Source organism: Balaenoptera acutorostrata, chromosome 7, assembly GCF_949987535.1.
Source record: "Balaenoptera acutorostrata chromosome 7, mBalAcu1.1, whole genome shotgun sequence".
In the NCBI taxonomy this organism is placed as follows: Eukaryota; Metazoa; Chordata; class Mammalia; order Artiodactyla; family Balaenopteridae; genus Balaenoptera; species Balaenoptera acutorostrata.
Genome location: NC_080070.1, coordinates 5,115,705 through 5,132,977, shown reverse-complemented (window position 1 = coordinate 5,132,977; position 17,273 = coordinate 5,115,705). Strand labels below are relative to the sequence as shown.

At 45.9% G+C, this 17,273-nt stretch overlaps 1 protein-coding gene across 17 annotated transcripts in view; it reads right to left on the bottom strand.

The window, feature by feature from the left end:
• Positions 1-13,463, bottom strand: part of KMT2C (lysine methyltransferase 2C) — a 288,523-nt gene extending 275,060 nt beyond the window's left edge. For 14 of the 17 annotated variants that reach the window (XM_057550470.1, XM_057550473.1, XM_057550458.1 and 11 more), the window contains exon 1: positions 12,451-12,871. In XM_057550470.1, coding sequence (XP_057406453.1) covers positions 12,451-12,611 — 161 coding nt within the window. In that variant the 5' untranslated portion in view covers positions 12,612-12,871. Of the gene's footprint in view, positions 1-11,502; positions 12,079-12,450; positions 12,874-13,408 lie in introns of those variants that run through there. The other 3 variants (XM_057550459.1, XR_009008902.1, XM_057550469.1) reach the window with 3 other exon arrangements.
• Between the last annotated feature and the right edge of the window lie 3,810 nt (positions 13,464-17,273).

Sequence of the window (17,273 nt, the reverse complement as noted above, 5' to 3'; positions counted from 1 at the left end):
GCAGTGCAGAGGCACAATACCAGCCCTAGCGCCTCCCTTCAGACTTTGACGTGAGAGAAATAAACACTCCCATTCAAGTCGCTATTATTTAGGGGTTTTCTATCACAAAAAGACAAACCTAATCCAAGCCTAGGAATAGAACCCAAGTATTCTGACAGAGTTCATGACACTTCAAATATATATATACATACATATATATGAAATCTCTGTGTAAGTCAAAAAAGTAAAATCATACTTTTGAAGGCTGATGTTCTTAATTATTTTATCTTTCCATTATACATTATCTAATTACAGTCCAGGGAGTTCCCTGGTGGCCTAGTGGTTAGGATTCCAGGCTTTCACTGCCGCCGCTCAGGTTTGATCCCTGGTCTGCGAACTGAGATCCCACAAACCACGTGGTGTGACCAAAAAAAAAAAAAAATTATAGTCGAATCTACACTGTGGCAACTATATTTTTAAATACCATTTAAATACCCCAATAATAAAAATCCATCTCTACTTCAAAATACCCTAGAGAAATGAGGGCCAGAGGGTAGGGGACAACCTCACCTAACCTATCTCAGTAAAAGAAGTTGGAAAACAATAATGATTTTTATCATTTGCATCTCAAATATTTTTTATTCTTAGAGTGTCTTAATTCACAAAATCATCTGCTTCCATCCTATATTGCTATATAACAAATCACCACCAAATCTAACAGATTAAAACCACCACCGTTTTATTTACTCATAATTTTGCAGCCTGGGCTGGGCTCAGCTGACTGGTTCCTCTGCTAGTCTCAGTGGTGGTCAGTCTGTGGCCGTAATTCCATGAGCAAGTTGATTAGGGGCCAGACTCAGCTGGGATACTAGGATTGTTGGGCATTTCTCTTCCCACGTAGTCTCAGAATCCCCCCCTCTCTGCATGGTCTCGCCACCAAGGTACAACCTAGCTTCTTGCATGGTAACAGTGCTCCAAGAAGGCAAAAGTGGAAGTTCCAGGCCTTCTTAAAACTTAAGCCACAAACTAGCACAATGTCATTTTTGCTGCATTCCAATGAATCACAGGGCGCACCAAGATACATGGGGAGCTGACTATACAATAGCATGAATGCCAGTAGGCATTCACTGGGGGTCACCAATATTACAGACTACCTTCTCCCCACTTATTTACTGAACAGGTTAACACCCTAACGTATGACCTCTAGCATGCTATAATCTCTCTGGGGCTCAACTGTCTGTAAAATAAGGAGTTAGACTAAATGTTCTTGGAATTCTCATCTAGTTTTAATATTCTATAACTCTCTTAAATACATAAGTCTAACATTAGAAAACCTTGGCCGGGATTTCCATGGTGGCCCAGTGGTTAAGAACCTGCCTTCCAACGCAGGGGATGCGGGCTCAATCCCTGGTCGGGGAACTGAGATCCCACATGCCACAGGGCAACTAAGCCCGTGCGCTCTAGATCCCGCGCGCCACAACTACTAAGCCCGCATGCCACAACTACTGAGTCTGTGTGCTGTAACTACTAAACCCGCATGCTACAACTAGAGAGAAGCCTGCATGCCGCAACGAAAGATTCCGCATGCCGCAACGAAGATCCCGCATGCCACAAACTAAGACCCGATGCAGCCAAATAAATATTTTTAAAAATTAAAAAAAAAAAAATTTGGCCATGCTAATAACCAAATGCTTCAACCCTAGTAGAACAATTCATTGATGAGAGGTTTAAGATAAAGAATATGGTTATTCTTTAATATGTTTCATATTGTTATTTCATATGCAACTGGGTGCTTACCCCAAACACATGTGCATGTCATTAGGATCCCAAAAATCAGGAAATGAAGAAAGTTTTTTTTGCTAGGCTCCACTAGAGGATGACATTAAGAACAAAACCACACAAACTTCACTATGACCATCAACTATGTTGCTTCTAATGTAAACGGGAAACAATGAGATATAAAGATTAAAAGTGATCCAGTATAGGGCTTCCCTGGTGGCGCAGTGGTTAAGAGCCCACCTGCCAATGCAGGGGACATGGGTTCGAGCCCTGGTCCGGGAGGATCCCACACGCTGCGGAGCAACTAAGCCCGTATGCCACAACTACTAAGCCTGCGCTCTAGAGCCCGTGAGCCACAACCACTGAAGCCCACACACCTAGAGCCCGTGTGCTCCGCAACAAGAGAAGCCACCACAATGAGAAGCCTGCGCACCACAACGAAGAGTAGCCCCCCACTCGCCACAAGTAGAGAAAGCCTGCACACAGCAACGAAGACCCAATGCAGCCAAAAGTAAATAAATAAAATAAATAAATTTATTTTTTTTAAAAGTGACCCAGTATAAAAAAACATAAAAAATCATTTTAAAACCACCTAATAATACATCTCATTTAGGGAGACCTACTAAGAAAACCATGGTCAGCAGAGGTGTAATATAAAAATACCACTATGACAACATACACAAGTTTGGGTAATAAAAAAAAACTTTAATGATTTTGTAATAACATTATTACACATACAGCTTCTAGGGAACTCTCTTGGTTGTTTTTCATGTGTTATTCATAATAAGAAACATTCTATAGAGACTTCTGCTGACTTAGCTTTTTTATCTTTCTCTCTGTATTAGGGACAGCTGTGCAGAAAGGAGATCTTTATGCCCTCACCCCCCACCGTAAGTACTACATTATTCTATACCGTGGTGTTTCTGGAGTGAGTTGGGCACCTCATCACATGTCAGCCAATAACATTCTATAATGTCAGAATAAGACATGAAGATAACTGACAACAGTAGCAGTAATAGTAATAGCAAATTCTCATCATACCGCCTCGTAATAGCATTTAGTTTGTGCCAGACATGGTCTAAATTCTACACATATATAAATTCACAACAACCTCAACTAGATGTGCTAGTGTGACCACTCTGCAGATGAGGCAACCAAGGCACAAAAAGTTAAGTCACCTCCCAAGGTCAAATGTAGTTAGTAAGTAGTAGAACCCAGATTTGAATTCAGGTAATCGTGGCTCCGGAATCAGTGATGTCCCTAGAACTTAAGTTTTCTCATTTGTAAAACAAGATTATGGCTTGAAATTTATTGGCTTTTTAAAAGTTGCATAGATCTACATATGAAAGTACACGTACATTTATTAGGTATCCTTCCAAATCATTTTCTATGACAAAATATATACATAGTTTGGATCTGTATGTTTTTTACAAAACAGAGTTAGTACTAAACTCACTGCTTTGTAACTCTCAGAAATTTTTTCCTCAAGTCAACAAATGTATCACAGATATTCTCCCACTTCGGTACCCACAGGTCTACCTCTCTGTCCTGATAAGAACTACGTGGTAGGGGCTTCCCTGGTGGCGCAGTGGTTGAGAATCTGCCTGCCAATGCAGGGGACATGGGTTCGAGCCCTGGTCCGGGAGGATCCCACATGCCACGGAGCAACTGGGCCCGTGAGCCACGATTACTGAGCCTGCGCGTCTGGAGCCTGTGCTCTGCAACAAGAGAGGCCGCGATAGTGAGAGGCCCGCGCACCGTGATGAAGAGTGGCCCCCGCTTGCCGAAACTAGAGAAAGCCCTCGCACAGAAACGAAGACACAACACAACCAAAAATAAATACATAAATAAATAAATTTAAAAAAAAAAAAAGAGTGCTTTCATTTAAAAAAAAAAAAAAAAAAGAACTACGTGGTATATGATCCTACAATCCCACTCCTAGGCATATATCCGGAGAAAACTCTAATTTGAAAAGATACATGCACCCCAATGCTCACAGCAGCACTATTTACAATAGCCAAAACACTTAAGTAACCGAAATGTCTATCAACAAATGAGTGGATAAAAAAGATGTGGTATATATACACAATGAATACTACTCAGCCATAAAAAAAGAACAAAATAATGCCATTTGCAGCAACATGGATGGACCCAGAGATGATCATACTGAGTGAAGTAAGCCAGACAGAGAAAGACAAATATATCACTTACATATAGAATCTAAAAAAATAATACAAATGAATTTATTTACAAAACAAGTTAACACAACTTTGTAAATTAACTATACTTCAATTTAAAATAGACTCACAGACAAAGAAAACAAATTTATGGTTACCAAAGGGGATAGCAGGGGTGTGGGGGAGTGGATGATAAATTAGGGGTTTGGGATTAACATGTACACACTACCATGTATAAAACAGATAAACAACAAGGACCTACTGTATAGCACAGGGAACTCTACTCAATATCTTATAATAACCTATAATGAAAAAGAATCTGAAAAAGAATACATATACACACACACATAACTGAATCACTTTGCTGTAGACCTGAAAGTATTTGTAAATTAACTATACCTCAATTTAGGACTTCCCTGGTGGCACAGTGGTTAAGAATCCACCTACCAATGCAGGGGACACGGGTTCAAGCCCTGGTCTGGGAAGATCCCACATGCCACGGAGCAACTAAGCCTGTGCACCGCAACTACTGAGCCTGCGCTCTAAAGCCAGCAAGCCACGACTACTGAGCCCGCATGCCACAACTACTGCAGCCCTCGCGCCTAGAGCCCGCTCACCGCAATAAGAGAAGTCACCACAATGAGAAGCCCGGGCACCGCAACCAAGAGTGGCCCCCGCTCGCCACAACTAGAGAAAGCCCGTGCACAGCAACAAAGACCCAACACAACTAAAAATAAATTAATTAATTATTTTAAAAAATAAAGCTATAAAAGACAGGCTGAAAAAAAGAAAAACTATACCTCAACTTAAAAGAAAAACTGGGGCTTCCCTGGTGGTGCAGTGGTTGAGAATCCGCCTGCCAATGCAGGGGACACGGGTTCGAGCCCTGGTCTGGGGAAGATCCCACATGCCGCGGAGCAACTGGGCCCGTGAGCCACAACTACTGAGCCTGCACGTCTGGAGCCTATGCTCCACAACAAGAGAGGCCGCGATAGTGAGAGGCCCGCACACTGCGATGAAGAGTGGCCCCCACTTGCCACAACTAGAGAAAGCCCTCGCACAAAAACGAAGACCCAACACAGCCAAAAATTAATTAATTAATTAATTAATAAAAAGTGCATTTAAAAAAAAAAGAAAAACTGTTAAAAAAAAAACAACAAAACTACATGGTAGTCCACTGATGGGTATTTTGTTCTTGCCAGTCTTTCTCTACTAGTTTTCTACCTTTCTCTGTTGCCATGAGCATGTTTCTCATCTTTACGGGCTTTCTTGACCCTTTTTCGCCCATCTCCTAAGGGTAAGTAAGCATCCTAATCCTTTTACTACTTTCCACACATTCTCCATATTGTCAGTGATTGCAAGTAAATCACATTTATCCTAATCTAGCTCCTAAACTCTTCTCCCAAACCCCCAAATACTCCCAGACATTTCTATCTTGTAGACAGCTATGCCAGAAACTCAAAATTTTTCCTCTGCATTGACTGAAATCTCTCTTCCCTTCCATTCGCACTACCAACAATCTACCCTCTGCCGTGATCACCTCACACCAGGACTATGCAACATCCTGTATCTCTGCCTCCATGTAACTCCTCTCTTCATATCATGACCAGGATGGTTTTCCTAAAACAGTCATCATCAAATCATCCAGTATCAGAGTACCTACATTCAACTGTATAAGATGGACACAGAACACAAAATAATATAATAGCATTCTTGTCCTCAGGAAGACTGCAAATATCTTCTTATAAAACTTTAATTTAAAAAATAAAGTAACCTAGGCATAAAGCAGAGGCTGAAGACATGTAGTCCACTCGTGGTCCACAGATTAAACCTAGCCCACAAGGTGTAGTTCCAAATTGTGTTTTAGTTATTAATTAATAGAAAATACTTAAAAATCACGAGCTTTCACATTCAAATCCAAGTTTTGAGCCTTTGTTGAAAAACCAGAGTATCTGGAAACGTCTCACAGTCTCACTTGGCAGCCATCAGCCAGAATTATCTATCAGTTTCTCCTAAGCAAGGTATAAAGACTCCTGGGACTCTTCAGGCTGTTTTGACTCACCATTTTCTCCCCAACCCAAGGCCTTAAAAATGTCAGCTGTCATTCAGGAGCTTACAAGCTGCATGCAACTCATTTACATTACCTACTTGGTCACTGTGAACAGTTTATAACCCGTGGACTCTCGGTCAGCCTGGTGTTCAATGGCCATCACAGGGCGGCCCCAACCCCTGCCTTAAACCTCTGTGCTGGTCACCCCACCCCCCACCAAGAAAACATCTTTTCCACTTCCCTCAATAACTGTATTCACTCTGCTACCCCAAACACCTTCTCACTTTCTTCTCACTCGATCTGGCTAAATCCTGTCGACCCTTCAAGGTATAATTCATGTACTGCTTCCTCCAAATCTCTGGGGACCCTTCTTGGCCACAGTGAACCTTCTTCCAGAGCGGAGTGTCCATCCCAGCATATATTTAACACTTTTATGCTCTCTGAATAACAGTGCCAAATGAAAGATCTAAAAAGTTACTGGAAAGTATTTCTCAGACTTAAACAGTTGCAGCGTTTGTGCATCATACATACTTACTGTCATCACAAAATTAATAGCAGGAGCAAAGTCAAACAATCTTCCTGTCTTTTACAGGAGGCTTTTTCTAGAGAAAGTGCAAAAAGAGCTGTGTCATTCCTGCTTCTCTTGTGTTCTTAAGTCCTTCAATTCTGCAAACAGACTGACACTTCCAACTACAAATTCAAGATTCATCTTTGTACTAGATTTTCACACTAACCACAGGCATACATTTATGGGGAGGGGAGGGGAGGGCAGGGGATTTTCCCTATTTCACTCCATAACTTTTGAACTTATACCGCCAAGCAGTTCTGAAAATAGCCACTGTAGCACAAACATGATAAAGTGTTAAAGGAGGAAGGGATTAATCATCTTGTTGAAATTAAAAGATGCGCCAAAACAATTAAAAAAAAAAAAAAGGACACGATCGAACCCGTGTCCCCTGCACTGGCAGGTGTATTCTTAACCACTGCGCCACCAGGGAAGTCCCTTATCAGTTAATTCTACCATGACAGATTTGTAGTCACTGCGGGGTGACAAGACACACTGCTCTAACTCTCCCCTTCTCCCCCACCTTTCTGCAAAACTGCATGTTATTCCCCAGGCCACAGTCATATTTCCTCTGGGCAGGTAGTGATTGTATTGTAACCTTGTATTCTTATGGCACTTAAGGCACTTATGGTTATGACTGAGGGGCTTCCATGAAACTTCACTGATCTTCCAAAGTGTAAACAGTCAGTTTTTAGTTATGGAGAGCTTTAAATACTCTCTCTCTGCTCTCACCTGGTGGGGAGGTGTGTGAAACCCTTGATAGGATTTGATATAGTTTTTTTTTTTTTTTTTTACCTACTTTTCTTTTTTATTTATTTATTTATTTATGGCTGTGTTGGGTCTTCGTTTCTGTGCGAGGGCCCTCTCCAGCTGCGGCGAGCGGGGGCCACTCCTCATCGCGGTGCGCGGGCCTCTCACTGTCGCGGCCTCTCATTGCGGAGCACAGGCTCCAGAGGCGCAGGCTCAGCAGCCGTGGCTCACGGGCCCAGTTGCTCCGCGGCATGCGGGATCCTCCCAGACCAGGGCCCGAACCCGCGTCCCCTGCATCGGCAGGCGGATTCTCAACCACTGCGCCACCAGGGAAGCCCTTGATATAGTTTTTAATCTATGAGACATCTGGACTGAACATACTTTTTATTTTATTCTTTGTTTTTGTTTTTTTATGGCCGTGCCCCACAGCATATGAGATCTAAGTTCTCTGACCAGGGATCGAACCCACGCCCCCTGAATTGGAAGCATGGAGTCTTAACCACTGGACCGCTAGGGAAGTCCCTGAACATAATTTTTAGCTGATACTGAATAAACGTTCCAATAAGTGTGTGTGTTAATTAATTTATTAAAAAAAGAATTAACTGGTAATAGGAAAATGTACTAAACCCCTATTTTCAAAATGAGAAAATAAACTGTTGTGATATAGTTAAATTTACATGGAGGGCTTCCCTGGTGGTGCAGTGGTTGAGAGTCTGCCTGCCAATGCGGGGGACACGGGTTCGGGCCCTGGTCTGGGAGGATCCCACATGCCGCGGAGCAACTAGGCCCGTGAGCCACAACTACTGAGCCTGCGCGTCTGGAGCCTGTGCTCCGCAACGAGAGAGGCCTCGACGGTGAGAGGCCCCGCGCACCGCGATGAGAAGTGGCCCCCGCTCGCCGCGGCTGGGGAAAGCCTTCGCACAGAAACGAGGACCCAACACAGCCAAAAATAAATAAATAAATAAAATTAAAAAAAAAAAAAGAATAAAGATGTTAATCTGAGATCACAAAACGATCTTTAAAAAAAAAAAATTTACATGGAAATCCATGTTTATCAGATAGTTTACATATTAATAACCATATTATACCAAATATAATTTGTATTTTACACTAAAAATATCATATTCTCAAAGACTAGAGAGTCCATGGAAAAGACCAACAACAGGACAAAAGCAAACTACAATGAGGCCACCTGACAGATAAGAGAAGCTGCCATTCCAGGACCAGCTTTTCAGGTAAATTAAAACTTTTCAGTGCCCATTAAATGCTAGAGACCAGTAACTACTGAAAATTTCCCTGTATCTAATTTCTTGAAAAATAAGAAGAATATAATAAAAATTACAAATTTGCATCATCTCAAAAAGCACAAATAATAGTGATGTCTCAACTATAAACTTGTTTTATGAAACTGCGTGTATTATAATGCAATACAGTTTTTTTGTTTGTTTCACTAATTTCAAGTTGACAGCTATGGAAATGAGAGGTTTGCGGGGGGGGGATGCTTACAAGTATAGAACAGCAATAGTCCCCTGCAGCAGAGCCATTTTTTTTGCTGGTCCCTTGTATGACATCACTGGTTGTACCTAATTTTTTCTACAGTAATGCTCTAGGTGACTTTCTTTTCTTTTTTTTTTTAATAAGCTTATTTATTTATTTAGGCTGCACTGAATCTTCGTTGCTGCGCACGGGCTTTCTCTAGTTGCGGCGAGCGGGCTTCTCATTGCGGTGGCTTCTCTTGTTGCGGAACACGGGCTCTAGGCGTGCAGGCTCAGTAGTTGTGGCACGCAGGCTCAGTAGTTGTGGCACACGGGCTTAGTTGCTCTGCGGCATGTGGGATCTTCCCGGACCAGGGCTCGAACCCGTGTCCCTTGCATTGGCAGGCAGATTCTTAACCACTGCGCCAACTCAGAAAAATCCCTCAAGGTGACTTTCTAATAACAGTAATTGACCTCTGAAAAGAAAGTGGTTCAGGGTATCAAGAGTTGATTCAGAGAGAGTCAAGGGTAGCGCCCCAGAGACCCTATCCCCACCACCTGCCGCTTCCCTGCCATCCCCACACCACCCAGCCTGGACATAAACTTTGTTCACGTGGTAAGAAATATGGCAGAATCTCCGCTTGGCTTCCCAACTTAGTAATGTGGGTGTATATTCTAAGGAAGAAAAGATAAAATCAAAGTTTCAGGAAGGGTTTCCTTCACCTGAATAGAAAAATAACTCCAGCCTCTGGTACGTGCGTGCCTGCCCTGCAGCGGGAGCTTCTGCACCAATGGGAAGACTTGCACCTCTGATAAAGACTACGTAATAGGCAGTCCTTACTGTGCAAGAGAACTTTTAGACATGTGCCAATTTCACTGTTCCACTTGATATTTCCCTATTTACATACCTACACTTCAAACTCTGCCTCTAAGATTAAGACCTTCAGTGCAAAATTCTTGATTTTAGGTTGTAAATATAATTTTAAAGTAATAATAGTTAATGTAAAACCAATAACCACATATGCTTTTCACATGTGATAAAACACAAAAATTATCGAACACTATAAAACAAGAAAATGCTTAATTTTTACCTAATTACTAAAAATTCAAACATTTAAACTCAAAGAATGTGTAGTTACTAGTCTATAGTTATCTTTTTTTTTTTAATCCGAAAACAAATACACCATCTACTTTTAAAAAATAGTGTCATAAGGCATCTGCTCTAGGGTAAAGCAACCCACTTACTGACCATCTAAATAAGACAATTTAAACACCTTTATCTCCACTGCATTCCACAAAGATATTAATTTTCATTTCTGAGGTATCTGCAATTCCACATAATTTTAACACTTACAAACCTAATTTACATTTATTACACATCAGTTTCACTTTCAGGGTCTGCACTACCCAGCTAACTATAGGGTCTTTTCTGCATGTATCTTAATACAGTGCAGAGATACACAATTGAAAACCCCTCTCTTTGCTTTCCATTTCAGATATTAGTTTCCATTTACATGTTTCTAAAACGACTGGAGATTCCATTTCCTTCAAAAGACACACCTAGTATTAAAGAATTCACTAACAAGTTTGGAACGATCAAAGTTACCACTAGACTTAATTACCTATAAGGAATGCTGTACCAGTTTTCAAATCTAAAAAACTCTTATGACTTAGAACTGTTCCAAACATTTTCCAAAGTGTTGAGGGTTTTTTTTACTGTTATATTAGTGTCATTCTACAGAAAGGTTTTAACTTCTCAAAGGGCTACCGTTTTCCCACTCATAAGAGATAAAAATTAAAATAATAAAGTGACAATACCCTAAACCAACCTTTCTTCTGGTGCACCCAGGAGTTGCACTAATACAAATGAGCTCACTGCAATCTCAGGGGAAGTGTGCACACTCACACAAACACACACTTGGATGTGTAGGGGTGAGGAGCACAACATAGATAGGTCTACTCTTTCTAAAGTAAGAATTTAAAAGCAAATCTAACACGTTATAATCCCAAATTAATGTTCAGAAAGAAACCAAGAAATAGTGAAAATGGGAAGCAATCAAGTTAAAACCCTACTATGGCTTCGTATGCGTTCCTTTAAAGGATACCAAAAAAGTGGCAAAGAAGTTTAAAATTACTTAAAACTGCATCTTCCTTCTCGAAATTTCAGTTAATAAAGGAGTAACAATGGCATTTTATACCAGACATTACAACGCAAGTGGTATAATAAACCCCAACTTTGTATCACAAAGAAACTAATGTAATAATGTATACATCCTGTACTTGTTTCCCTCACGATTTGTCATAGCTAGGTAAGAGCTGGCAATAAAATATGGAGGGCAAGTCGAAGGCCCTGAATCACGTTCATAGTAAAAGAATAGCAAAGCGAAAAAGAGCACGTCCAGTGCAGAGCTTCACGGGTTTCCCACAACCCTGTTCTCTGCCTTGCGTTGACGCTATTTTTACTATGTATCACCAAACGTAACAATGCTATTACTAAACGAATGCACCCCATCAAAAGAAGAAAAAACAACAACAAGAAAAAACCAGACTATCCGTAAGTATGCTGCTTTCCTCGGCGTCCCGGTGCACCCTTCCACTACCCCCAGTTCCCTGAGACGACCATATAATGAAATGAGTAAGCAATACACGCCTTCCTACAACTCCGAAAGACGGCCACAGACCTTCCACAGCAGCAGCCTCAAGAGCCACGAGCGCTCAGCGACTCACCGGCACTGAAGCGGGCTTCTGGATCCACAGGCAAAGTTGTCCTATAACCATTTTGTAGAAAGACATTTCTAAACCAGCGAATGGCCGGAGGCGCACAGCCCTAGTGCCTGCTCAAAAGCACACGAGAGCGACTCCTGCCCCAGTAACAGCCGGGAGTGGCTACTCCGATAGAAGTTCGGCCACATTTACATCCGTCTGGACCCGAACGAACGTGCTCCTCGCGATCGGCCTGCGGTGGCAGCGACGTTTCCAAAACTTGCTGCACGCCGTCCCCTACGCGGAGCGACCGCACAAACTATTGCTCTCGGCGCTGGGCAGTGCGGGGCCCGGCTGGGGGAGGGGAGGGGAAGCGGTCGGAGTACTTCCTAATATATCATTAAAGCACGAAAGCAGACGTTTGGGAGCGAGAAAAGTTAAAGGAGCGACCGGCTGACAAAGGAAAGCAGCTCCGGCTGCGTCCGTTTCCTGCTCCCCCGCCCAACCGGGCCGGGGGACCACCTGGCCGCGGCGTTTTGACAGCTCGGCGAGCGTCCCGGAGCCGAGCGCCTGGGAGCCGAGCGGGAGCCCGTCCGGCGACTACCCAGCTGTGCTCCGGGCTCGTTTGCTAAACGACCCGGCGAGGCCCAGGGGCATCGACGAGAAATTTCTCAAGAGAAGCCCCGGAACACACGGCGCCGGGGCCAAACTAAAAAGTAAAGTGTGGCGGCGGCGCGAGCCGTCGGACCCGGGCCGGCGGAGGGAAGTGCGGGCGGCCGCGGGAGGCCGGGCGCCGGCGCGGGGCGCGGGGCGGGCGCCCCGGGCCGGAGCCGCGCGGCCCGCGCGGGCCCCACCCCCACCCCGCGGGGGCGGCCGGGGGCGCGCGGGGGCGGCGGGGCCGGGCGCGCCGGTGACAGCTCCGGGCCGGCGCCGCGGCTGGCTCCCGGCCTGGCTCCCTCACACTCAACTTACTTCTTTCTGGCTCTCTGGAAAGGGGAAGCGCCATCTTTGCGAGGCCGGCCCCGAGGTCTTTTGTCTGCGGCTGCGGGGCTCGGGGCCGGGGCTCCGGGCTCCTCGGGGGGGGGTGGCGGCGGCTGCGGCTGCTCCGCGCTCTTGTCCTCCTCCGACGACATCCTAGTCACCAGGAAAGACACATGGATCCCGGTCCTCCTCCTGGGGGGCTCCTCCCGCCGCCGCCGCCGCCGCCGCGGCCGCCGCCGCCGCTGCTGCTCGGGTTCCTCCTCCCCGGCTCAGCCTCTCGCATTTCCCGCAGCCCCGGGAGCAGCAGCAGGTACCGGGAGAGGCGGCAACATGGAGCGAGCAGGACACGCACTCACACACATACGCGCGAGCGCGCGCACCTCGGCGCGCAGGGGCCGGGCGGGGGGCGGCGGGCGGGGCGGGCGGCCGGGAGGGAGGGGCCGGACCGGGGCGGGGAGGTGCGGGCGGGGCGGGCGGGCTTCGGGCGGTGCGGGTGTGGGTGCGGGCGCGGGGGCGGGGCGGGCGGCGCCGGGCGGGGCGGGGCGGGGCTACTGAGGGGGCACGAAGGGCGCCGGCCCCGGGGGTCTACGCCCGCGCCCCTCCCCCAGGCCGCCCGCGGCGAGGAGGAGAAAGGGGCCGCGGCGCGGGGAGCGGCGGGACGGCGGCGGGCGGGCGGGCGGGGGTCGCGCCCCCCGCCGGTTGCCCCTCCCCCGCGCGGGCCGCGTCAGGCCGGGCGGCGGCGGCGGCGAAGTTTTGACAGCTGCTCCAGTTGTTGTGGTGGGTTCCGGGCTGTGCGAGCGCCGGCCCCTCAGCGCCCGCGCCAGCCCTCCGGGCAGGGGAGGAGGAAGTTTTGCGGGTGTGCGTGTACCACACACAGACACACACACTCGACCGTGGCCGTCGCGCCAGGGCCGCGCCGGGTCTCCCAGAGCGCCCCCGCACCACAGACCTCTCAAACTCGCCGCCGTCTCGCCCACACACGGCCGCCGCGACGCCCCCGCCCCCTCCCCCACTCCGCCGGCCCCGCCGCCCCCCGCTCGCCGCCGCTGCCACTCACGGGGCTCGCTCCGCGCATGCGCCGCCCGCGGACGCGCCGCCGCCGCTGACCTCACCGCCCCTCCCCCGCCCCCGCTCCCTCCTTTTCTGACGCGGCGGCCGGGCCGCGCCGCGACTCCAACTCCGGCTCCGGCTCGGGCTCCGGCTCCGGCTCGGGAGAGCGCCAAGCTGCGGATGAGCGAGTCCGGGATCAGGGTCCGGGGAGTGCGCGGAGGGAGAGCGAGGACGAGGCGGGCCGCGTCCGCGCTCCGCAGGCGCTCGGCCTCGGCGGACTGGCGGGCGGGTGCAGAGCTCGTCCCGCCCCGGCGCGCGGCGGGCCCGGGTTTCCCCCGCGCCCCGCGCCTCCACTCCCACCCCCACCCCCGGCGGGGCGCGGGGACCGGCCGGAGGGGCTTCGGCGGGCGCACGTTCAGCGTTCGTTCGTTGTAATGCGCGTCGGTGGAGGAAAAGAAATGGAGTGCAACTTCGTTCTACTCCAATTCCAGGGATACTTTCGTTATTACAGCGTCGTTTTAAAAATGATCCGGAAAGGGTTTATAAAGCTGTCAGACAAAAAGAACGATGGCATTTTGAGGGATAAAGTGCTGAGAGACATAATGAACCAGTAAAACCCCGACAACTTGGTTTTAACGTTGGGTGTGTTGTGACGAAGAGACAAAAATGGAAAGACTTGTAAGCCACCTCTTACACTACCTAAAAACGGTGAAGGAAAACTGGGGCTGCTAGGGTCCGAAATCTGACATGTGCGCTTAGGAAGGAAGGAAGGAGAGTTACAGGTGGGGAGTTCTGGGTTTCTTATTCTAACACGGACCAACACTTGGACAAATGTACTCTTCTCTGATTTCCTTCCCATTCACTAGGGGAGTGAAAAACATAGATTTGAATTGGGAAAAACTATTACGACGCATCAACCATTTGTAAAAGGATTGGGGTAAACTATCATCTTACAGGCTTAGACTCTAGGCCGGACACCCCGGGCACTTTCTGATTATGATTTCTTTCCATCTTCACAACAGTTCTAGTGTAAGGTAAGAATAAAACGCGGTTTTTCCTGCTGTGTTGTTTGCCTTCCCTTCCCAATAGCCAGAATATAAACTCTGAATCGTGTATTTGTGTGTATTTGGGCAAACATGCACAGTTTCCAGAGCCTCTTCTGACTAAAGCATAGTTTCTTGAAAGGGCTGAAGTGAGGACCACAATAAGACAGTCGTTTGAATCCCTTCAAGGTTTAGTTCCTGCTGGCTTTTTCAAGCTTACTAAATTTAAAATTTGAGATTGGGGAGAACCTAGCTTGGTAAATGAAAACTATAAATTAAAAGTGTCTGACTATTATTATACATAGAAATACAACATATGCATGAGTAATTTATGAAGTGATATATTTAAAGTTTATTACTCACCCTTTCTTTTTCATTTTCTGTACATTACACTAAATAAAGTATACTTTCAAAAACTGGATTATCGATCCAAATGTTTATCTGTGTTCAGTACTGAAATTAGAAGAGTCATTTACAACTGTGTGTTTCATATGCACAAAATTCCACATCAGGACAGTTCACTTAAGTATACTTGTCAGCACTTGGGAGAATTTAAGGACCAGAATGTGCAAATTGCAAGTCACTCCTGCTGGAGACAAGTTCTTAAAGGAAACAGCTAGGGACTGGGAACAGAAAAGTGGGTAGAGTAAATGGAAGGGTAGAAATAGAAGTCTGTGCAGTGTTACTTCTGGAAAGATAAAAGATGATGAAGGTAAACCCAGCCTTAAATCTCCATTCCTTTGGCTACTGTGAGCAGACAAGTCGTTGGGAGCTGTTTTAAAGGATGGTTAGGAGGCTCACCAGCATGAAGTTATTGTGGGCAGAGCAAACAAAATATAACCCAGGATGCAGAGGAAGTATTCAAGGAATACTTATTCGACTTAAATAAAGGTCTTTCAAAGGTTTTTCCATCTCTGACATTAAAATTACACAGCTCTGAGACCACAATGGCAAAAATCCAGGAGGCAGATAGCTGAGGTAGGTTCCTCAAAATTATAAAACCAGAAAGACAACGAGCATCTGGAAGGACCAAGTGCAAAAAAAAAAAAAAAGAATGCCTACTTTCTAATAAGTACACGTTAAACAGGCACTTTAAAAATATGGTAGACATGCACCAAAGTGTTAGCAGCAATCATCTCTAAAGGGTTGGATTACAAGGGACTTTCACTTTCTATAATGCATTTTTCTATAATACATCAATCTTTCAGAGCACATGTAGTATAATCATAAACATATATTAAATGTTTAAAATGTGAGTGGGAGTAAGGGTTATCCGCAAAAAAGAAAAAGCAACATCTCGTGAAACTGTGAGCAAAGGAGATTCTCAAAGTGTCTAGCATACAAATGACAGTGAATAAAAATTCATGGTACAGTAGACATTCTTACTAATTGAAGGCCTATAAAATGTCATTGATGTCTTTCTTGAGAGAGCAGTCTTTATCACTTTGTTTTAGTGAACGTGGAAGTATTTATAAGGCTTTTCCATAGATTCACTACTAAATGGTATCCCTCTCTTTGTTTTCCCATAAAGTCTTAAATTCCTCAGGGTTTTTTAGGAACCAAATTTTTACAGTTGTGTAAAAAGACCGCTCAGAACGTAAATGCTAGATCTTATAAGATTTGTGTTCATATTTTTACTGTTAAAGTTGCACTTTAACAAGTTGCAGTCATAGGCTATCATTTTTTGTCCTTTATTTTTCAGTCAAAATATTGGTTTTTTTAAAAATATATATATATTTCTTAAACTTTGGGTTTGTTTTTATTTATTTATTTATTTATGGCTGTGTTGGGTCTTCGTTTCTGTGCGAGGGCTTTCTCTAGTTGCGGCAAGTGGGAGCCGCTCTTCATCGCGGTGCGCGGGCCTCTCATCATCGCGGCCTCTCCCGTTGCGGAGCACAGGCTCCAGACGTGCAGGCTCAGTAGTTGTGGCTCACGGGCCCAGCTGCTCCGCGGCATGTGGGATCTTCCCAGACCAGGGCCCGAACCCGTGTCCCCTGCATTGGCAGGCAGACTCCCAACCACTGCGCCACCAGGGAAGCCCCCAAAATATTGTTTTTAAAAGAATTTCAACCACTTAAAATTAGTTCATATTTAGTCCATAGTGCATTTTTAGTTTTATAAATTCATATTGCTTTACATAAGTTATTTCAGTAATGCATACCATGTACCTGTGTGATAGAAAAATTAAAGGAAGAATCTGAGAAGGAAATAAGACAGTCATCTTCAAAAATAATTTGTGTATAAGAGTATGAGGCAGGCTTCCCCTGTAGCGCAGTGGTTGAGAATCCGCCTGCCAATGCAGGAGACACGGGTTCGATCCCTGGTCCGGGAAGATCCCACATGCCGCGGAGCAACTAAGCTCGTGTGCCACAACTACTGAGCCTGTGCTCTAGAGCCCGTGAGCCACAACTACTGAGCCTGCGTGCTGCAACTACTGAAGCCCACGCGCCGAGAGCCCGTGCTCCAGAATGAGAGAAGCCACTGCAATGAGAAGCCCGCGCACTGCAACGAAGAGTAGCCCGCGCTCGCTGCAACTAGAGAAAGCTCGCGTGCAGCAACAAGACCCAACGCAGCCAAAAATAAATAAATAAATAAAATAAATTAAAAAAAAAAAAAGAGTATGAGGCATATGTAAATGTTCTACAGCATGTTTTATAGAGACATGAATCTTGCCCTCCAGGGGTCTGTACTTTAAACCTGGCACTACTGAACAAGGTAAAC